Raw genomic sequence first — 23560 nt, 5'->3', positions numbered from 1 at the left:
GCTCGCGCGGGAAGGCGGCATTTGTGAAGCCACTATCTTCTCGCACCCTCGCACACTTTCACTTGCACCTAAAGCACAGTGCGCGATAGGATGGACTTTACACGGAACATGATGCAGCTCCACTTCGGCGGTCGCTGTTGTCGCGCGATTCAAGAGCTGGGTTTGCAAACAGCCAGTTGTAATTCAATACTTTGATCATCTGTGTCCGTGGATTTATTGTCTCGGCATTCTTTTGCGGTGGCAGTGAAATTTCGTTATACTGAAATGGCACACAAATGCGCTTCATTATATTGAGGTTCTAAATGCATGTTCTATGAACATGAGGTTATGAAAAGTTAAATACTTTGTTATATTAAGAATTTCTTTATATTGAAGTTCGTTATATCGAGGTTTAACTGTACTGTAAATCTGTGCATGCTGTTGACAATGTAATCTCTTTGTACATTAGCATATCACAGGCTTTTTTATGTGCGATACTAACAGTGATGGAAGTGACATTTTACTTCTTGAAGCAGATTTCGCACTAGAAAAAATGCCAGTTTGGAGCAGCCATAAGTGTTTTCAGAGCAGAAAAAATGCTATTTTGTAGCAGCTATTGGTGTTTTCGTAGCAGATGGCAAAATATGCCTATGACTCCTAGAGTTAAAAGCGTCATTGAAGCATCTCATAAATGCTAATATTTATTATGAAACAATTGCGTATACTATAGTCAGTGCAAATTGCAAGAAACAAACAATTAAGAAGATGGATGGTTATTTAACGTGCAGTAACATGAGCTATGCATTTTATCAGTACTTGTGGTGTGATAGGCACCGTGGAGACCGTGCGCCCACGTGCACAAAAAAAAAATACGCCTCGGTGGACTCGGCTGTAGCCGAGGCTACATTGGCTTCACTGCGTTTTCAAAAATTATCATAGTATACAGCTTGTTTTCGGTTTCTTTAGGGCTCGTTGGTCACATGGTTGAAGTTCATTTTCCCAGCGCCGTTTCGGAGCAGTTACTAACAGAAATGAGAGTTTTGAGCAGCATGTAACAGCATTTTTTTTTTGGACCAGTTAGGAACAATTGGAGCAGCACTTCCATCACTATACTAATAGCTTAAGAATGAAATTCTCTTTGAAAGAGCACCACACAGTGTTTTATTTCATGCTGTCCATCTTTTTATAGATTTTTCGCTACATAATTAGCTAGAGGACAGCTACTTGTGCAATGCTACCCCATCCTCCCCACCCAATATTAATGCCGAGTTGCAGCTGTGTGCACATACATTTGCATGCAGATGTAGATGTGCAACATGTGTCCATAGCCTTCACAGTTTCTTTTTTTTTTTTAAAGCTGATGATTAACTTGTTTTTATTCATAATTCAGAAGAGAAACTTTTTTTTTACTTTATTATCATAGCTGTTAGCATAAATTGTTGGATTGCTTGCTTTTGTCTTCCTCATAGGGAATCTGAGGACACAGTGCTGCTAATATTGAAAGAACTCTATGCCTTGCAAGGGTTTACACCGCAGCTGGCAACTGGTCGTTCTGCTTCTCAACCCAAAGTGCAGTTGTACAACCCAGCTGCACCACTGGGTAACACCAGCGTAGTGGTGCCACCACCTCCAATGCCTTTGCTGTCACCATCAAAGGAAACTTATGTTGCTCCTAGTGGTGTACCACCTTTACCTCTCGATGGACCGAGTGCCCCACCCCCATTGCAGGGATTTGTGCGTGTGTCGCCTCTCACTCGAAAGTAGATGCTTTCCCACATGCCTGGCACTGTAAGAGCACATATGTTCTGCTGCTGCAAGTAAGCCAGGTCAGCAGCACTTTTCCAGTCTTTTGTTGATGGCTTTGTGCTCCCTTGTGAAAGCATCTGTGCTGTCAGATGCTCCCTGTAGCTTGTTTTTAATGGGAAATGTGATGAACCTGCACTTTATGGACATTTGGAAGACATAGCTGCACCATTTGAACAATGGATCACTAGCACAGGTGACAGATCGTGTTACATGCTTGATTTGGCATTGTTGCTTGAAGAAGCCAATATCATGCATTGCGGAGAAAAGTTGGCCTTTATGTGCAGCATGCTAGTTGAAAGGTGCAATTTTACATTGTGTTTTGCTTAGAGAATTACGTGAACACAAGGCACATAAAGTTGTAGTGTGTGTGTGTGTGTGCACAGTACGATCCATAAAGTGCTCCACTGGCCACCATTGAAGAACTGGCCTCTGAAGAAATTGATCAATAAATGAAGTGCAAATCATTTTTGATGCAGCCTGAACTGAAACTAGGATTTGAAAATAAAGCCCTGCACAGTGGCACCTTCTGTGATATAGTAAAGAAATTGAAATTTCTACAATTCATGCCAACTTCCACACATATATGAGCAAGAATCCTGTATCACAGTGGTTGTGAAACTGCTGTGTAGAGCCCTATAGCAATTTCTTATGCTGGGCTTTTAAAGCCTAATGTACTGCAACATGAACAAGAAGCAGTGTGGTGTTGATTGATCACATATACAATATAAAAGCAGTATGAAAGAAACAACAGGACTGTGGAACTAAAAAAAAAAAAGAAATGTTCATTTATTTTATTGTCTACTGCTTGCATATTAGCAACAAGCACATACCAGCTCACCCAACTTCTTGTGCTTCACCACTCTGGGCATCAAACTAAGATGGTGCAACATCTCATACAATAAACTAGGGTCATTCAGATGCAGTTTTTTTAACCTGGAACGTGTAGAGTTTTGCACACATCTAATGGTTAAGCTCTGTGAGCTTGTAAATGAGGCATACAGCAACAAAAATGAGCAAGAACTTTAGCCCTGGTCAGCGAAATGCCGACATATGCAGCTGTTGTGGCTGCTACGAGATAGCAAGCTTGCAATAGTGTGCTATGAACCTGCAGTGCTGCTACAAACTGCCATTGTATCCTCTTATTGTTACCAGGCTGATGTTATGTATTGCTTCAGGTTGCATGCATACTGCAAGCCATGCTGCACAGCAGCGAACTTGCCATGCAGCAGCTCGGGCTGCTGCACCTGTGGGAACATTCAAGTGGTAGTTGGCATCGAGTGTCGTGTGTTAATGAAGTGTTTATTCCATTGCTCCCTAGTCTTGGCATATGCTTCTACAACCACCAGTAATATCCAAAAGCGATTTGCAAATTTTGTGTGTACCATATGTGCTTGTGTAAGTGCTGCATCCCTAAGATTGGGCCTAAACATTTAAAAAAATGGAACTGTACATGAGCCACATCACCTTTATGGTGTACAGCTGCAGTTGTGCAGCGCTACCTCTATGCAGTGTCAGCATGGTATATAGCAGTGTATCGGATGCATGCTCTTTGAAAGTGCCTGGCAAAAAATAGTGCAGCAGCTCAAAATGAAGCACAATAAAAGGAAAAGAGCCATGAAAGGTGCGTCATACGAAGCAAAATTTGAGGTCGAAGTTACATGTTTAAAAATCAATGTCAAGACCTCCCTGCTGGGGACATCAGTGAGACATCAATTTTTAAAGTTTTTTTTTTTTTCATCTGAGTTGCTGTGGCTCAGTAAATGTTGTTGAAATTTGCCAAGCTCAGTCAGCAGCTCTATCAGAATACATTGTAGTCCGCTTTTATTGGCCAAAAAGGGTTGCAGTCTCCCCCAAAAGGTGAAGCATCGACTGCAAGAGCAAATTATTAGTAGACAGCTATAGAAATTAAGGATGGTAGTTTTATCAACCATATAAACTTGTAAACGTTCGCTTACTAATTAAATTAACAAGCATGGTGTCACGCGCGCACACGCAATCATGAACACATCTTACTCTATGACCGTGCGCACTCTCTGTCAAAACGCTGGAGTGACGAAGCGCGGCAGCAGCAGCGGGCGAATTGACCTTTGTGCTGCCACTCACTTCAATATGAACTAAGCGGAGAGAACATGGTGCACATGAAGGTATCAGCACTCGGCACACTCTGTCCCCATCGCAGATAGCTTACAAGATAGCCCCAGTGCCTTGTGCAGAACAGAAGACTGCACGCTTCGTCACCACTTTCCTCCCTTGCACACAAGATTGAGCCACCATCGTCGGCTCACCCTTGCACGTACAGCATACAATGCGCAGCAACCATGTTATCGCACTTGAACTTCATATGGGACATCATGGCGACGCTGACGATGGAAATGTGCCTGGAGTGTCCATATAATTGCTATTGCAACAAACTAGGGCTGAGCAAACATTGTAAAACTCCACAGTGTCACTGTGAGCTGGTGTGGAAACAGAAAGGCGGCGGCGTCACCAGTTGTTTTTGCATCCATTCCGGCTTTCCAAGCATCTTTTCACGGCAAGAGTGGCTTTATTCGTATTGTAGAAGGGTAATCTACTAACCCAGCCCCATTCATTTTTTTCTCTTTAGTGTCCTTTTAAAGGAGGATGGATAGAAAAATTGACTTCAGATGCAATCTCCTTATTTTACCGCCAAGATATACCAGCATCCATGGCAAATATTTGCACCAAGTAGCTTCCCGCAGTGCATGCAGGAAGTTATTTAAAAATGGTGCCAAACACCTTTCCCCCATGACCCTGCCTGCTTGTTATGCAAGTTTGGTGACATGCTGTGGCATTTGACTTGTTATTCTTGATTTAAAATATGTAAACGTCCTTACTTGTATAATCGTTTAGAAATATAATGTCTGTAGTTTAACATTTTCATTAGTTTATTACATGTATAAAAGGTGTCATAATAGTTGTGATAGTTCCCGCACGAACACCCAATTTGGTGTAGGTGCCCAAAAAACCCCATTTGTTGGAGTATCTTTAATAAAAGCCACTGTTTATGATGTAATTAATTAGTGACGGCAGCAATGCCAAAAGGAAGATATTTGAGACCCTTGGCGTTACAGCAGGTGCGTTTTGCAATGCTGTGCCAAGCAGGATCGACTATAATAGGACAATGCGGGCACTTTTAGGCTTCTGCCAAAAGCAAGAAGATAAAGGCGAGTGAAAAAAAGGCAATCTGAAGACTGCACACCACGAGCATTTTAGTCTGGCTTGTTGGAAATTAAAACGTCAATGTTTTCTCAAAACACCACTTTTGCTGACAAAGAAACATTTTCTCTACAACTGCTTTACTTTCCAAATATACTTTTTGTGAATTGTTCTGGAGGGTTTGTGATCCCTATTGAACCAAATGAAATATGTAGCCACCAGAACTTTTTTAGTAACTTTTTCTAAGAAAATGGCTTAAAATTCTACAATTATTCTTTGGGTTCAGAACATAGCCCAGTGCACATAAAAGTTACCGTAAAAACTTGGAGCTCTTTGCTTACATGAAATTTTTCAGAAATGTTCAAAGAAAAAAAATGAATATTTCGAAAAGCATTCAGCATTTTTGTACCATATTTATGACAACATTAGATGGAATTTATTACAAACAGTCTGAAAATGTCCAACTACTCCGCTTAAAAATCTGCAATGTTAGAGGCAGTCGTAAATTAAAACCAAAGTCAGCTATCCTTCGCCCCCTTCCCCCTCCCCCTTTTTTTTATTGCACAACCCTAGCGTGGCTTGACATCGAACCCCAAGGACAGCTTTTCCTTTGAACAGCATAGTATAGGTGTGGTTAATTGAGGCATATTGATCCATTTTTGGTGGTTCCCACAGTTGGTTCCTGAGGGAAGCTCAACTGAGGTTCCCTTAGCAGAATTCATGTCTTCGTTTCCTGTGGTGTGTTCTGTCGCACTATGTGCAATGTATTTGCACATAGTGTTCATGATTTAGTAAGGCACATAGTGTGTCACAATGAAAGGGGACACCAGAGACTTGTGTTTCAAGCCAGTAATTTTCCTTGTGTCTGCACCGAGATAAACTTTCCATAAGTGAGGGTCTGGTTTTAGCAAAGACTGCATTCCATTTGACATTGCTGCACAGAGCACTTGTGCCAATTTCTGTGGGTTGCACATGTCACTGCGCAAGATATAATTTCTAGCAATATACCTTAGGCTATGTTCACACTTGGTCATGGGGCAGGTGGAAGTGGCAAAAAGTTGACAAAATCCGCCTGCCTAGGCGGCAAAACGGGCGGAAAACCAGGCAGCAAGCCCAATCGGTCTCGGACCAGTTTTTTGCCACGGAAAAGCGGAAAGCCATTCCGATTCACCGGTAGTCACACTAGCATGTAAACATCCGGTCGTAGAATTTAACATCTTCCGTTGTTCATTGACCAGTTTTAGGAAAAACAACTAGCTAAAAGTATCAAAACTACGTCTTCTTCCTCTATCATGGCAGACGAAATTTAAAGTCGACACGTGCAATTGCGTGAAATAATAGCTTGTTCTATGTGGTAGCTTTTAATAACTGATGGGCCAATGAATGAACATACCGCATGAAATGGTGCAGTGAACCGTGCCACCATGAGGACAAACATACACAGACTAGATGGATGTGGGCGAAAGCAGCAGTGGTTTCCGCTGTAGTGGTAAAACAAATGTGAACATCTTGGACATGCGTGGAAAAGATTTTCAGACCGCTTCGGCCTTTCCGCCCATTTGCCGCTTCCCAAGTGTGAACGTAGCCTTACACACATTTGTGCTGCGTTTATCGTGGATGCTATCAGCTAAAAGTCTGTTCACATGACAAGGTGGAAGCTTCGGCAAGTTGGTGATTCAATATCGACATGTTTGCGCAGCGCAAAAGACGAGGACTGAAGGAAGAACACAAGACAGGTGCAGACTTCAACTGATCTTTTTTTGCGAAATCACCAGAACTGTATACATGAGCAAAAGTAATGAAAAAGCAACTTTTATTGTGTTCCTTCAGTCCTCGTCTTTTGCGCTGTGCAAACATGTAGATCTGTTCACATCTCATGCGAAAATTTATGGTTTAGACCCTTATGTGTGGCATGTCCAAGGCTGCATTTGAGAGCGACTTTGCCTTTTAATAGTGTGTGAACCAGACTCCAGCTCTACTGTTAAGTGTCAGCAGCAACAAATGAGGTAGCTAATGAAGCTAAAATAAAGGCTTCCCAATGTCACAGGTGCGTTCACTTTTTTTACCCATGTATGGGCTGCACTGAATAAATTAGAACCAGAACTTAAGGTGTGGCGTTAACGTAAGAATATACAGTATCAGTTGAACAAGCCCTTTTCCCAGATTCATTTAGTGTGCACGAGTTCATTTTGTGCTGCCTTAGGCATTCGGAACTCAGACCTGAAACATTTGTGTAAAGCTGTGCATGTTCATCACCAAGTTGCATAATCTGCATGCTAGGTTGCATGGCCTTTGTAAAAACATTACTTTTAGAGGGCAGTGCTGTAGGTCATATGGAAGGTATTTCATAATTTGTGCCATGTACATAAGTGGGTGTTTTTGATGTGCTGTAAAAAGGGTTTTAAACGTGCTAGGATGGGTCACTTCCTGCTTTAAGCAAGTGTACCATGTCTAGGAGCAATCTGTTGACTGTGCCTTGTGGCAAAAGGTGCACAAGTGCAGAAATAAATTGTGATTTGAACAGTGTGCATGTTTATTTGGCAGTTTTCCATGAAATATAGCACAACGTTTCATACACATCAATACAATGTTCTGGAATGTCTCCAAATATGCAAAATACAAGGTAAATAAGTCTCCAAATAAGATGCACAATTTATGGTAAACAAGGCACTTCATGGCTTCAAGGACGTTGGCAACTATTCTAAAGTGGTCACAGTAATCGCAATAAACATTAGGAACTACCTAAACTACAAATTAATGAAAAAATGTGAGCTGCTGCTCAGCACAATGATTGACATAGTCAATAGCCAGACCACATATTCACTAGTGGTATTGACAATCGCGCAAAGCACTTGCATAACTTGGCCTTCCACTTTGATCTGAAATTGAAATAAGCACAATGAAAGATTCAGGCACAGTACATAAATTAACAATGCTTTTATTGTCATTTAAATGTGCATTCACTTTGCCTTGAGTGGCAGAAGACTTATGAAAGCAAAGAACTCGTAGTAGATGAATTAGTAAAGTGGGTGAACAAGGGGACATGCAAGACTTGGGATCGGACTCGTTAGTTTTTCATAACTAATATAGGGAAAATGAGACATATATCCAAAGGTAGTAATTGCTACAAAGGAAACCCCATACAGGTTCCTCAAAAGAAAAGCCTCACAGTTGAAGAGTTAGCTCAGATGGTAGAGCGGCTGCCCTGGAAAGGCGGTGGTTCCAGCTTTGAGTCCCAGACCAGGACGAATTTTCTTCAACCGCGAGGCTTTTCTTTCGAGGAACCCATATGGGTTTCCCTTGTATAAGTTGTTACGATTAGGTGGATGTCTCATTTTACCTTTATTAATTACTTTTCCCCACCTTGCAGGTTTCCATCAATACCTCATTAATAAACTGCAAAGGAGAAAACGGTGACGACAGGATGGATGCAGACAAGCACTAATTTCCAATTGAAAGTTACTTTGAAAGGTCACAATTGTATACCCAATAAAAAAAATTCAAACTAATTGGGAGAAGGGTTACCAAGACAGCATATGACATTACAATTTAGGAATACTAGTTCCTTCTGAAGATGGTGAATGGACATTGCACTGCACCCTGAATTCTTGCAGCCTCTACTATCTCCTCTGCTCACTGGCACCGAGATTTGTACAGGACAATGCACTTGTCAAATTGTGGTTCGCATGTGCACAGACAGTGGGCCACTAAATGAGCTTCAAGTCCCAGGTTGACATTGTTCACATGATTGTGTGAGCAAATATAGGTACAGGCACTTAACAGTTGCTCTCCAATAAACAAAATGCCACATGATAATGGAATTTGATACACAACACCCATTAGAAGTGGGATATCTGATAAGGGTGCTTAATTTTCCAAGGCTTTGTCATTTCATCAATTAAAACTATTAGGGTGCAGATTCTTGAAAATTTATGTGGCGTGGAGCAGACAACTTTCATGGCTGCTTTTTGGCAAAGTTTCTATAGATTCTACGACAGTTCACAAGTATGTAAAGTCTTACAGCGATGTTTGTGTGCTTTTTTTTTTTCAATCTCCACTGCTAAGGGTTAACATGCTCCGCTGATGACCTTTTTTGTTTGTTTTCTACAATATCTCAGCCACTGCCGTGATAAATTGAGGCGGATAGCCTGTTGATTCCAGGCGGCTCACTTGAGTAAAAATATAATACACAGTGCAGATGCAATATTTGCTAAGAGTGTCACTTAAACATTTAAGCTATACTTTATAGAATGAGCAGATCTGAAGGGAAAAACGGACTTTTGCTCACACTTCTAGCATACGTGGCTGACGCGAGTGCTAAGCTGAGGTAGAGAAACGTAATGGTGCCTTCTACATGCTACTCGTGCATTCAAACCACAGGTTTACGGTAAGCCACAGGTTGCATACCCGCCCATCAAAGCTACGATCACAGTTAGGAACTGAAAGGCGCAGTCTCTGTTTATGAATAACGAACATTACACTGCACCTAAAAACCACTAAAAAACTCAAGATTGAGTGGCGAAGCCGTGAAGACAAATTTTCATGGCCTTGGTCAAACCACTTGCCTTGTTTGACCCGGTACTCTTGTTCGCCGTCATGCTGCAGTCTTGTTACCAGCTCCCCAGTATTCTCCCATGAGGATCACAGTACTGTTGCTTAGCGACGGACCAACCAAGGGGTACATTTGGGACATGTATGTGCACAGCCAACTGAATAGATGTCAGAAAAATATCGGTTTAGCACAGCTGCACCTGTGTTTCCAGATTCTACAAGGAGTCACATGACTGAAGCCTCCTTATTGACACAAGAGCCCCCACCCCAAGAAAGAAAGAAAATAAACTTACAAGAGGTAGCAACATATCGATGTGGTGACGATCATGGCCTGAATAAGGCTGCAAATAAAATTAGACAATCATGTCATCTGTCAAAACGGTTTCGTAGCGCACAGCGGTAGGCAGTGCCTGTCAAGCGACCAACTCACCTGCGATGCGAGCCCTTCCGTATGAACCATGGCACGATAGCACCGACGACGACCCAGAAAACACTTACAATAGAAACGGCAGCTACGTCTGCTCCCATTTTAAACCCGGAGCAAAACGATAACAGAGTGTCGAATTTGGTCGCTGAGCTATGTAGATTTCGTTAGCGTTTTATGTCATTCCGTTCGCCCGGACCGGAAAACCTCAGTGCCTACGACCGGAAGTAGGTGCTACGGAGGCAGTACCACCGTACGGAAAATGTGTACGCTCTTGTAACCTTGAAACCACCTGTAACGTCAAAATTCTTGCCACCGGCGATAGAAAATAGGGATGAAGGGTGTTCAGGGGATGGCGCGTGGATTAAATACACCTCATAAGACTGCTGCCGTTCAACGCGAGACGTTCGTTTGAGGGATCGCCAGTCGTTTGTGCGCAGGCGCGAGAAAGAGCGGGCACGAGAGAGAAAATCTGCATGGGGTTTTTTGCTTCTTGAATATATGACTCTGCCTAGGTACTAGGCGCGTGTTGTAGGCGCTTGTCCCTAGGCGTGCCGGCATAGGGGAGTGGGGTCGAGCATAGAGTTTCCTACAAAAATTGTAGGAAACTCTATGGGGTCGAGTTTGTATTCGCTCGGACTCTGACTGCCGGCGCGGTAAAGTAGGTGAAGCAGCGGGCCCGATTTAGCGACCGCTGTGTCGGTCAGACAGCATGCCTTGCACCTTCAGCGCTCGTGCTAAGTCAATCGTGGCGGATCATAACTTTCTCGCGCCTTATGGCGATGTACCTTGTAAATAACATCACAGATGTTTCTGTGGGAGCAGTAGCGACTGTAGTAGAGCCCGCATATATTGAAAATATGGAAGGCAGATTGCCTTAGCAACCGCGGTTGAACGCAAGTGGTGAAAGGCCGCCGGTGACGATGACTGACCCAGCACCAGCGCAGCAGGCACGAGAAAGTATGTTCGACGTACCTTCACACACAAAATTCCGACTGGTGTTGCATGCACAAGTCGCGGGGCGCGGTAGTGCTGGACTTAGCGTTACAAGTTGGCGGCTGGACGTAATTATATTTATTCAACCGTGGTTGTTTTTTTTTTTTTTTTTACTAATTGCAACAAAGTTTCATTATTTCGCATTATTGGCGGCGCCTCCAGGACACCAAAGCTAGAACCCGGACTGGTCCGTGGGTTGGGGCTCGCCGAGGCCTGCGCGTGCCAGGGGGGTATAAGATCGGCTGTCCGAGATAGCGGACAGCCAATTTTTTATGCGAAGACCCCCTTGCTGGCATGCTTCGGCCTGAACCGCCCTGCTTCCAGCTTTGATGACCCCGCTCCTTGGGCGCCCCCCAGATTTTCTCTCGCACGCCCTCTCTTGCGTGCGCCTGCGCACAAATGACTGGCGATCCCTCAAATGAACTTCTTGTACCGGGAGGCGGGCTTGCCCGACGGGGTTGACCGACATTTAACGAAATCACCGTTTATTACCGCGAATCGAGGCGAATATATCCATCCCCGCACGAGACACTGTCAAGAATACAGGTCACTAACCTCGGGAGAGTACAGACTAGATCTCTGTGTACTTAGTCCAAAAAGGCTAGCTGCAATGACCGGTGATGAATATCCACCAAACTGCAAACATTGTAACTACTCCCTGGCGGACCAAGATTACATCTTGTGGGGATGCCAAAAGGACCCTCCCCCGAGAGAACTATTTAGGCGAGCTCCTTCACACGAAGAGTGGGAGATGAAGACGAAAACTTCCAACCCGCATGACCAGATGGGGCTCTTGCCTTGCCCAGGGGGCGCTGCGAAAAAGGTCCTAAAATGCATAGAGTTTCCTACAAAAGTAATTTTGTAGGAAACTCTATGCTAAAATGGGTCGTACTATAGAGGCTAGAAGGTTATCCTTCTAGCCTCTATAGTCGTACCAAGCTCGGTCGTCTGCTTCGGAAAGCACGTTTACAATATGGACCCGCCACTTTCGGTTGTGTTGTATCACGGCCTACAGCAAATATCAGGCGCCGAAGATTTTTTCAGGGGTGGCACGCTGCGTAAAGGCAAGAAATTATGCAGTGCCGAATACGTGTACGCCGTTCAAGAATTAAGCGGCGAAGTTTTAGCGCGGTGTCAATCGCAAGTGAAGCGAGTCGCGTACGACGTGGAACTTCAGGTTAAGGTTTGCACGCTGCTAGATTCAGGCGCACAAACGCGAGGAAATGCTTGCTATAAATGAATCCACAGCATCGATAAGCAGACATCATGTGTACGGAACTGCTCGAGCACACGACGGTACGCGCCGCGATGTACGAACTGCTCGAGCGCACGATCGTACGCGCCGCGACGGCAGCGGTCTTTCGACATGCCGCGAAACGGCGGGCCTCCTGCAATCTTTATTGACTGCATGCCGCTAAACATGTAGTTATGCCTGCGTTGTAGTAGCGGCCATCTGTCCCTTTTAGTAACTGGTAATAACTGATGCAATGCATATGAGCTCGCACGTACCTGCGAATCGCGCTGCAGCGCGCGAGCTCGTGCGCTGCTCGCTTGATGTAGCTTTTAATGACAGCGCTCGAACATCGATCTGCTCTAATCAATATTACCTTGCTGCACTGCCTCAGCACGCTGGCTTGAGGTCAACTCTCTAACCTGTGCTGCTCGTAGTGGGGTAGTGAATTATCACCGAATCAGACCGCCCACTTGTGGTCATTTGCACACACCTGGTCACTTCACCACTTCGCATCGGTCGAATTGCTAATTGTCGCTGTGGCCGGGTCTCGAATCGTGAATTACCAGCCATGCCTGCTGCTATGTCGGTCTGCTGTCGGGACTGTAGGTGCAAAAGACCGAAATTTAGAACGCAGATAATCAAGCAAGCTTCAAGACAGGCGAAGCAGTCAGCATGGCGCGAAGTTTCGCTTACTCAGCGCGACGAACTGCAGCTATGCAGCGCACCCGACGCTCCACTTCGTGAGGCCTTGAAGGAAAACGGTAGAATCTGATGTTGGGATTCAGGCCTTCTTGTTCATGGCAGCCCACGACGCAGAAGTAATGACGGTGACGCCTTTTCGAGGCTGGGCTAGGTCTCTCCGGATCGGCGTCACCGATTCATTCTGCTCCCAGCATTACGTCCCACGGCACACGGAGAGTCCGTTTTCGTTAAACTATAGGCTGCTGCGGCGAGCTCACAGCGTGGTCGGCATGGTCTGTGAGAAGTGACGAGCCTTTTCGCACTCGCAACAGGGCAGAAAAAAGTGCGAATCGACGCAAAACTCGGCCCAGAAACGTGCTTGGCCACAGCAAGGGTGGCCAGGGCACAGAGCCAGGGCTCAATACGACCCAAGCTGGTACGACCCAGGCGTCGTTTCCCGCGTCGCCACCAGGCGCCACTACTATGCCTCAAACTCCAGCGCAAGACGCCCATACGGTTGGCGGAATGGGCTGATAGCGTCGCGGCGAAGCAGACGCCCCCCTCCCCCCCCCCACGCTAGCCCACACCGCTAGGAAAGAAAACTCCCCTCAACCTTGACAATAAAAGTTTCCTCTCTCTAAGTCAAATCTTATTGTTTTATTGTCATCTTTAGCATATTGCTTAATGTGACCGTTAAGCGATAAGGCTGGGCTGCCCTTCAACACAGGAACCTAGGAACACTGCGCCACCGCGACGAAACTCGCGGCGACGGGCGGCAAGTCGTGCATCGTTTGGGTGCGCGCCCTCTCCCTCCGTCGGGCGCGACGTGACGTCGTGAGCGTGGCGCGTGCGGACGCGTTTCAACGCGTGCATCTGGTTGGGGCGGGCGCGAGAGAGAAAATCTGGGGGCTTTTGCTCCTTGAATATGCGACTTTGCATAGGCACTACGGAGGAGGTCTCTTCGTGTTGCATGCCGGCATTGCGGAGTGCGGTCGAGTTTGTTTAAGCTCCACCGCTGGCTGCCCGCGCGCCGAGGCAGTGGGCACGCACGCCCCATTAAGTTATCACTGTGTCTCAAGGGGCAAAGTTCTGACTGGTGTTTGTATCGTGTTTTATAAAGACAAGCGCATCATGTTCAACTCAGCCTTATTGCGCATGTCCGCTAACGATGGAATCAACAAACATGCCCTCGAAAGCTATCTTAAACATGTTCCCTCTCCTACCCACAATGCATAAATAGTTGAGCAAGTAAAGCAACAGGGTTCTGTGTTGACTGACACTTGGCTCGATTGTATTCTTTGCGTGAATGGCACGAAATATGGGGTCTCCGCACACTCACATGACTTGTTCTTTCTGCATAGGAGCCAGGGAGCGTCTCGGCTGTTCCGTCTTGGTGCCATTGCCGGATTTTGCGGAGGTGTCCAGCACACCTGTGCAGAAGCATCGGCAGACGGAACAGCCGAGAGACTCCCTGGCTCCTTTGCAGAAAGGACAAGTCGTGCGAGTGCGCGGACACCGATGGAATACCAAAGCCAGTGATGTGAGCAACCTACCGAGTACGGACAGAAGACGGCAAAATTCTGCGTCGGAACCGGCAGCACCTGCTTGTGACAGCCAAACCATTCAGTGTGGAGTCATTCACCAAAGATTTTACAGACGAGGAAAGCGACGACGACGGCATTGTAAGCCAACATATGACGTCAACCGAAGGTGCACCGATGACATCAAATGAGACAAGTCTGTTTTTGAGGAAATTAACACGGCAAAGAAGACTGCCACAGCGCTTCCAATATGGCAGTAATTTTAAGCACTGTTCGTAACCCCTCGCAATGCCGTTCAATAATATTTTCACTTTGGTGTTTGTACAGAAAAGGGATGTATCGAGTTTTAGAAAGACAAGCGCATCATGTTCAACTCAGTATTATTGCGCATGCCCACTAACGATGGAATCAACAAACATGCCCTCGAAAGCTATCTTAAACGTGTTCCCTCTCCTACCCACAATGCATAAATAGTTGAGCAAATAAAGCAACGGGGTTGTGTTGACTGACACTTGGCTCGATCGTATTCTTTGCACGAATGGCACGAAACAATGCTGATGCGACTCCACAGAACATCTATATAGTGAATCTGCCTAGGCACTAGAGAGGAGAATCCCTCAAATGAACGTGTCGGTAAAATGCGACGCACATCAAAGGTTGGTGCTACTTAACGCGTTGATGGAGTGGCTTTAGGCTGGAGAAATGGCCTGGAGAGAGTAGAAAGAAATAACTATGAAGAGCCTACTTTTTAATAGTCAACGCCCCGAAAACCCCCGAGAGAAGGAGGGGCGGCATCAGACCATAGTCATGCTCCCTCCTCATATTTTTTTTTTCCTTCCGCTATGGGCTTGCAACATAGCACACTGCCACCATCACCATTAGCATGAAACGGATGAAAATGACTTGGGCATCGTGGATGCAACTTTCTGGCTCTTTTGTGTCAACATTATTATTATTTTTTTTTATTTCTGCAACCTTGGGGTATGCTTGTTGATGTGCCTAACTGCCTTGGCTTAGGGCTCTGAAAACGAACCAGTGATGGTATCAAGTAGGGAGTTTTTGGTAGCAATGAAGCAACACGCTATACTTAGCAGGACTTCTTCATATAATACTCAACACAAAGTGCTACTGTCATATGGCCATCCGACCATATAGCAGCGTTTACAGTATTTTGTAAAGGTGTTCAAAAAGCAAAATTACCTATCAAATACATGTATTTGGAAAAAACAGCCTTTGAATATTTAATATTTCTGATTTTTGAACAATGTAAAGATTGTACGGAGTTCATTAAAAAAATACTTGAGACATGTAATGCCATTCAGTACTGGACGTTTGGTCAACTGAAGGGCTCATGAAAAACAATGCTGAATGTATCTGGCACACAGGAACAGCATGTCACTAGATGCATGTGTGTGCTGTGTTCAATGGTGCAAAGTATACTACAACACCGCACATTATTTTAAAGGGATGACATAATTGTGAATTTGTTGAAGTAACTGCTTTGCCTAAATCAAGAAAACAAATTTGCAGGATGCCTAACGACGAGGCATCCTGATTGACTGATTAGAAAGTATTGAGCATAAGCGAGCTGCTGCATGCATTTGCTTGGCAACTGGCACCTTTCCACCGCAACCACAGCAGAATCATAGAGAACTGTCAGCACCTGCATCTTTTATCCTTACATTTGAGCTGGAGTAAATATTTCAAAACTTCGAATAGTGATTTCTTAAATTGAATAGCCAGGGTAAGTAAATTCATATTAGAAATTGCAAATATTCGCACACCTCTAGTATATTGGTATGTTCAAGTGGCTATGTCAGTCGCTTGAGAATGAACCACATGCTTATTGCAGGGTGAAGACCACTTTATTAGGCGTCGAGTCATATTGTTATATACAATTTCATTGACGTAATAAATATATGGCTATGACTAGAATCATGGCGAGATTAATTGTTCAGGAAGTGCTGGCCATACATGAGATCATGTGACAAAACAAAAGCGACTTGGGGTTGTGGAGGCATGGCAGTAGGCTGCTCATAAACAAACAAAATATAAGGTACAAAGGAATTTTAAAAAATTGAGTATAATGAATGACCATCAACACATTTTCCACAGCAAACATGCAGGGCTACATGTACTTAAAGCCTACATTAAAAACATGTTAACTATGTTAATGAATCTCATTTTGTCGCAACATTCTGAACACAAACTGTGGCCCAGGCTAAACTGGCAGAGTGTGAAATGCAGGCACCAATGTGTGATACAAGCAGCAAGACCCAGACAGTAGCAATACTTATCCAGCAAGAAAGTATAAAACACTTTCCCAGTTGAAAAATTTATTTACTGGGAACCATACATATGTTAACAGCTTCAACCTGTACAACCAGAATGGTGTAATAAGCTAAGAGGAGGCTTTGAAGACTTATGAAAGCATGCACATATAAGGGCCACACCATAAGAACGTTATGGCTATCTGAGCAAAGTGTTTAAGCAGTTGTACGGCTGATGTTTGACGCCCCCAAAGGTACACCTGGCCTATGAGATATGCCTTAGTCAAGGGTTCCTATTTGTTCTAGCCACCTGGGTTTCTTTATAGCAGTTCATCTCAACAGGGGTTACCATAGCAGCATGTCACATGCACAGAAGGAAAACATCTTAGAAATAGCAGAATTCTATTTTCCACATTAAAAATGGAAAGGCATCACATAACCAACTATCCTGCACACCTTTGATAAGTGCATGTCTGTTGTGCTATGTTATTAGGTTCCCAGGCAACAAGATGAGAGACATTAAACCATTACAGCAGAAGCCAACATATGGGCTGCGATTTTGTAGCGATGCGTTTTCCAGTGCTATTCCTTTTTACGCTTATACAGGGATCAGAGCGACAAGCTGCCCGCGTTATCCATGCGATAAGCCGGCCAAGAACAGTGGATGATAAGAGTGGCAGACAATTGCACTCAAGGCATCATTACAAAACCACAGCAACGATCTGTAAAGTACACACAATATTATCCACTGTTACATCTCTCTTCTGTAAAGTATATATGTAAAAATGCAGAAACATGCAATTCTTTGCACTGTACTACACAGATATACACTAACTTACGACACCACCTATAAAGCAGCTGAGGAAGTTGTCGGGGAAAAAAGGAGAAGTTGGTACAGAAGGAAAGTGCACAGCTGTGGTATGTACGATGCACTACACCTTTTGAGTATTGATCCTAAACATTGGAATAATTCATGACGGTGCTGCTTCATTCCTAGCAGAGATTGAAGCAGGAGATATTTTCAGGTCAGCAGGTATTTGGCTCCCCATCTACAGCTTTCTACATCCATTCATGTCGCATGATGATGACAGTCTTGTTGTTCAAAAGGGGCCCCATGAGAGGATTCATCTGAGCCATGTATGCACACAGCCAGCTGAAAGCAAAATATGGCATCAGTTTCAATGAATAATAACAGTCCACAGCTGGGCACCATGAGCTGCAACTCACAATGTATAACAGAGGGCAGCAGTAGTGACAATCATTGTCTGGATTAACCTGCAAGCAAATGATTAAAACAAGTCAAATATGCAATAAAGACTTCAAATAGCAATGCTTTTTCATGCCGATGGATACACATGTCCAACCACGACATCAGATATTAAACAAATCTACAAAGTACAATAATGTGTGCGTATGCATGTGACATGACGACATTGGTGGCAGAAAATCTATAGTTTGCCAAATGCATTGTTACTGTGTAATGGACTTCCGTCTAAGTTTACATTGCACATCTCCCATCTTCGGTATACTAGACATAAGTTGTCATTGCAACAGCTCAATGTTTTCCTCAAGAAAATATCTGCGACTGTCCTACAAAACGCTTTCCGACGGGCAATTTTTCGGGGGAAAAATGTCCCAAAGCTAGTGTGATAATTACAAGCTCAGTAGGGAAAGTGTGAGCAACATAAAGCTGCACTGGCCAGTCCCGAAGGCGCCCTTTGAGCATTGATCCTAAACATTGGAATAATTAATAACGGTGCTGCTTCATTCCGCACGTTCTTTTGAGCTAGCTCCGGATGGCAGGGAAGTGTAGACCACGATGGCGAGCCGGCACGTAAAAGCGCGCTCGAGTCAACTAGTCATGAAATGCTGCGGTGCGTGCGCGCTCGATGGCTTCACTGCAGTGCAACTGGCGGGTAATCATGATGACTATCTTAAAGTTTTTAGCACATATCGACGCGCAAGGATTGGCCAAAGTCGGGCAGATTTTACACGGGTTAAGTGAATAAATTTAGAAAGCTATGAACAGCGGTTGCTACCGAGAGCGACTTCCTCTTTTCCTCTCATTGGGACATCTCGCGCACATTAGCAGACACGACTTAGAGCGAGCAGTTAATAAAAAATGTAACTAACGCACAGAACTAATGGACATGCCCAAACTATGACAGTGCACACTCGCAAAACGTATCGCTGGAGAACTTGCCCGCGGTTGTTCCCCTTCGGCACAAACCACGGAATCACGCCACCCACACCAAGCCAGAAAAGTGTAAGCAATGTGACTGGCGTTGGTGAAGCGCCCATTGTGCAGCTTTATCCTCTTTTTCCTCGTTTTACTCCACACTGTTTTGACAGTCACAAAACGGAGGACTTCTGTAAGTGTACTGCCGCAACTTTACGGACTGGCCATGGACTGGCTTGTCTTTATTCGATGCCTTGGCTCTTGCTCCTGTGGCTTTCCTTCAAGACACATAGTGCCTAGAATATACTGGCTAGTGTAACCTCCGCGGCCACCCGGGTGGCACCGGATGCAATGAATGCCGGCAGCTGCCGCTAGGAGCGCTGCAGTGCAGGTGGGTGCCGCGGCACCATCTGGTCTTCGTAACCCGCCGTGTTTCCACAGCGTGGGCAAGCGGGCTGCTGCGCTTTTTGTTTTTATTAAGCCGCAGCAGCAGCACAGCAGTTCAAATGTGAGCAGCTAAAATATAATGGTTAGGGTTTGTCTTGATTACAACAGGCTTCTTTAGCGCTTGTCGCTAGCTTGAAAAGCTTGTGCTAGCTCAGCTCGGCTTCGAGCGGGGAACCTCATGGGTTTCTATGCTGGCGAAGAGAAAACGTAATTTTTAAGACAGAAGCCTTAGATCTCCATGTTTCAAGGTCGTGTTGTGAGGTAGAGAATATATCACACGATCCAAGGAAGGCCAGAAGCGAACCAAAGCATGTCCAGCCGTGTATAAGAGATGATTATAATAATTAACAAATTTAATTATTTATTAGCGATTGGATTAAGGTGAATTAGGGGGATTAAGGTGGATTAGAGCGGATGAAGGAGGATTAGGGTAGGCTTACGAGGCGTTCGCCTTCGTGTCTCTTAGGCGATAAGTATAAGGACAATTGTTTTATTCTAGCGATGATGGCAGCGTAACTTTTTAAGGGTAAACATTATAGATTGCATTTTTTATTCTAATAAAGCAAAATAATTCTAAGGTTACGGTACTGTTCTATTAATGTTATATCAATGCATAAACATTCAAGACCGCTGACCGATCATCATTTGAAATGACTCGAATTTCGCTGTTCTTTCTTTTTATTTTATTTGCTGCTGTTTCTGTCTATCTTACTGATTGTCCTCGTAGGTATGAATGTTTTTGATTGTTTGTAAACCATGCAACTATCCCCTCATCATGCCCATTGCCCCGAGGGTATGGTAATGAGTATAAATTAGCCTGTAAAATGAACTGTGGTGTTCCTTGTACTATACATTTTTTTATACCAGGTAAACACGTGCAGATTTTATTTCTGATATCGTGAACAAAAATAGGAAACAGATCTTTGATTTGAGCGTAACAAAGATTTTATTCAAGCGTAACAACAGTCAAACGCAGGCACAATTAAGACAGCACTATAGATATGAGATAATGCACACATACATAAAGAAGATAGATTTAGTGGCAGTGACGCAGTTTAAGGAGCTTCTGCCGTTGCCTTTTCGCTTCCCTCTCTTTGTTGATGCCTTTTACAAAAACTCAAACCTCAAGGATCGAAACATAGCACTTTACAACTGCTGTCAAAGCTGTTTTTTCATGCTCTGGGCACCCTAGTTGTGGAAACGCCAGTGTCTGGAGCTGACCTAAAAAATCAGCTGGTCTAGCTACATGTAACTTGCTTTTGCTAAAGAACGCAGTAAAAGCATCTTCCATGGCCTTCACAGTGGTTGACAAGGTCTGACTAAGATAGACAATTCCCCCATTGTGAAAATGGGTAGTGCAATATGAAGCAGCGTTGCACTAGCTTCAGCTTTACTTACGCAAAGGAATTAAGCCTGCACACTGTGGTCAAGAATTTTTGGCAGTGATCTTTCGTGCAACGCACGTACATATTATAACCTGCAGTACAGTAGTTCAAAGCACTACTGCTCATTTTTTTCTTGTTTTTCTTTTTCCTGGCACTCACGAGGTGCATGCTTATGATGCTCAGGAAATATCGTTGGTATGGCGTAGGGTTATAGGCGTGTTTTATCGCGGGGAATCTCGTGGACAACGCCGTTCACGGTGACAGAGAAAGCATGCTGGACTAAACTGTTTTCTAAATGTTGTTCACAACTCACAGCAGTTGGTGCCAGCCTTCTGTCCGTTCTCCAGGTCATTCTTGTACATTCTGCTACCGCTTCGTGTCAGATGGTGGAATGAACAAGGATACACGCCCTTTGTTCGTGCGGTAGCCGCTCCTACACAACGGCACAAAGCAGGTCCTCTCCTTGCACTCTCTCTTTAGCTTCGGAATTTTTTCACCGCCGGCGCATAGTTCTCGTAATGACAAGCACACAAACACAGCAGCCACGCACTCACTCGTTGACAACACCAAAAACAAACACGCAACGCTGCAATAAGACAGAAAACGCGAACATAGAAACCGACGCAACCGCTGCGAAACTGATGTGCGAAGCAGACGACACGCGCAGTCTGCACGCACCCGTATGGCAGCGACCTCTGTCGGCCACCGTGGGCATTCATTGCAGGCGGCGCCACGCTCCTCCATTGAAAAGAGCGGGTGCACGGCACACTAGCCAGTATATTCTAGGCACTATAACACAGACATGACACAGAGCCAAGCCATAGAGAAAGGCCAAGCGTTGACGCCACAGTTCAGTCGCTTCGCTGTCCACACACTTTTAAAATTCATGAGAGTTTAACTTTTAAATAATCTTGTGTGATGGGACATTTGTAACAAGATAGAAGGGAGAGTGGAAGTGCAGCGTATAGTTACCGTAGTTATTATTATTATTATTATTATTACTATTATTATTATTATTATTATTAGGCAACGCTCGGAGGCCCCGCGCCGCGCATGGCCTCCGAGATGTAACAGAGCGCGCCGTCCAATTTCGGAGTAGAGTCATAGAATAGTTTTCCTTCCTCCATGCATAGAATAAATAACCAACCGAGTGTTTAAAATAAGGTTTAGTACACTCTATTTCGGAGGCTATAAATGAGGCGAGGATGAGGAGGACGCGCCGCGCTGCTATAGGGTACAATGAACTCATGAGTGAACTATATATAGTTATGGTGTACTGGAGCAGGGTACTCCAGGGCATAAATTCTTAGAAACTCTATGTACGCTGTACAAGTGAAGAAAGTTTAGAACAAAAACAGTGCAAACTGACTGGCAAAGGAAAGCATACAGACACGTGCAGCACTGACTTGTGACTTAATATTTATTTTGTGTGCACATGTGGCAGAATATGTGGACGGGAAGGATTTGGTTCAAGGCAGCGCTAAAGGCAACATGAGCATAATGTGAGGTTGAATATGGGGCAGGAGTGAAATCATGCAGGGTGTCTACCAACCGGGAAAACCGGGAATTCTCAGGGATTTTGAATAGTCTGGAAATACTCAAGGAAAACTCAGGGAATTTGTGCTTCTATCAGGTAAAATTATCTGGAATTTTATTGAAAGGGGACGAAAGTCGCGGTAATGCTGGCTCGTGTAACAGAGAGGGATCGTAGCGAATAGGTCTTTTGACGCCGTGTCGTCGGCTGGAGGAGTTAGCAGTGTACAATCAAAGAGCGACTTTCCGGACGCCCGTTAAATCGGATGGCTACGCACCCCATAGAGTCAATGAATAAGAATGTCTGAAATTTCGAACGCAAAAACCTTTCGCCATCCGATTTTCCGGACTTTTTGCTGTGATCGCAGGACCGCAACGGCATTATAATCAAAGCTACCACTGCCACCGTTTTGATTACCTCGCCACCGCACTAAACGCTACGCCTAGCTGCTTCAACGTTCGCTATTAAGCCCCTGTAAGCAATGGCACAGACTCCGTCTTTGTGGTACTCGCGATTGGCTTCGAAGCTCAGAAAGCACGGCGCGTTGCATAATGCTGGTTCCCGAAAGTCAGCTTAGCCTCAATACAAAACTGTTACACGGTGAAGCATACGCAAAAGTATTGCAGCGAAGCATAAGCATGGGAAGGGGCAATTGTCACGGGACACACTCATCATCATCACCAACCTATTTTAAGTCCACTGCCGGACGAATACCTCTCCTGTTGATCTCCAATTACTCCTGTGCTGCGCCAACCGATTCCAACTTGCACGAATTTCTCAATTTCATCACGACACCTAGTTTTTTGCAGTACTCGACTACATTTCCCTTCTCTTGGCACCCATTCTGTAACCCTAACGGTACACCGGTTATCAAACCTACGCATTACATTACCTGCCCAGCTCCATTTCTTTCTCTTAATGTCAATTATAATATCGTCTATGCCCGTTTGCTCTCTGAATCACACCACTCTCTTCCTTAAAGTTATGCCTAGCACCCTGTGTTGACGCAAAACAAAATTCTGTATCATTCAGGAAATTTTGCAAAGGCACTCGGGGAAAACCTGGAAAACTCAGGGAATTTGGAAATGTCAACTTGGTAGACACCCTGAAATGTCTAAACCAAGGCAACAATAAGCTAACCTTGGGAACGTTTGGGGAGCTGCCATCCCAGGTAGCACACAAAGTCTTGAAAACGTCGTATTAAGGGATTAAACGTCTGAAACGGATTTTTGACCAAAATCGACGCATCAAAGACGTTCCAAACACGATAGCTTAAAAACGAGGGGTGAATACGTTTTGATAACGTTGGAAGCCAGACAGCTTAAAAACGAGGGGTGAATACGTTTTGCAAACGAC

General features: G+C 44.6%; 2 protein-coding genes across 3 annotated transcripts in view; one reads left to right on the top strand and one right to left on the bottom strand.

Annotated features, from left to right (window-relative positions):
• Positions 1 to 7490, top strand: part of PAPLA1 (Phosphatidic Acid Phospholipase A1) — an 82476-nt gene extending 74986 nt beyond the window's left edge. For both annotated transcript variants that reach the window (XM_075677310.1, XM_075677309.1), the window contains one exon: positions 1449 to 7490. In XM_075677310.1, coding sequence (XP_075533425.1) covers positions 1449 to 1743 — 295 coding nt within the window. In that variant the 3' untranslated portion in view covers positions 1744 to 7490. The remainder of the gene's footprint in view (positions 1 to 1448) is intronic.
• LOC142565807 (uncharacterized) lies at positions 7472 to 19074 on the bottom strand. Its single transcript, XM_075676345.1, has 8 exons — positions 18863 to 19074; positions 17887 to 17934; positions 17723 to 17812; positions 14188 to 14278; positions 9944 to 10101; positions 9807 to 9854; positions 9528 to 9671; positions 7472 to 7841 (listed from the first exon to the last, which is right to left on the bottom strand). Exons 1-7 carry the CDS (start codon positions 18958 to 18960, stop codon positions 9557 to 9559), a joined length of 648 nt encoding a protein of 215 aa, XP_075532460.1. The 5' UTR covers positions 18961 to 19074; the 3' UTR covers positions 7472 to 7841; positions 9528 to 9556.
• Between the last annotated feature and the right edge of the window lie 4486 nt (positions 19075 to 23560).

This window comes from Dermacentor variabilis, unplaced genomic scaffold, assembly GCF_050947875.1.
Source record: "Dermacentor variabilis isolate Ectoservices unplaced genomic scaffold, ASM5094787v1 scaffold_12, whole genome shotgun sequence".
Lineage (NCBI taxonomy): Eukaryota > Metazoa > Arthropoda > Arachnida > Ixodida > Ixodidae > Dermacentor > Dermacentor variabilis.
Note: the sequence above shows the minus strand (reverse complement) of the source record. Positions and strands in the feature narration are given on the sequence as shown.

Excerpts from the sequence above, each read along its gene's own strand:
- LOC142565807 (XM_075676345.1), bottom strand. The coding sequence starts at position 18,960 with ATGGGCGCTTCACCAACGCCAGTCACATTGCTTACACTTTTCTGGCTT. Across the intron at positions 10,102-14,187 it reads ATGCAGAAAGAACAAGTCAT|AATCTACATAGCTCAGCGAC; the intron begins GTGAGTGTGCGG and ends AAACGCTAACGA. Across the intron at positions 9,672-9,806 it reads TCGATATGTTGCTACCTCTT|TTGGCTGTGCACATACATGT; the intron begins GTAAGTTTATTT and ends ACATCTATTCAG.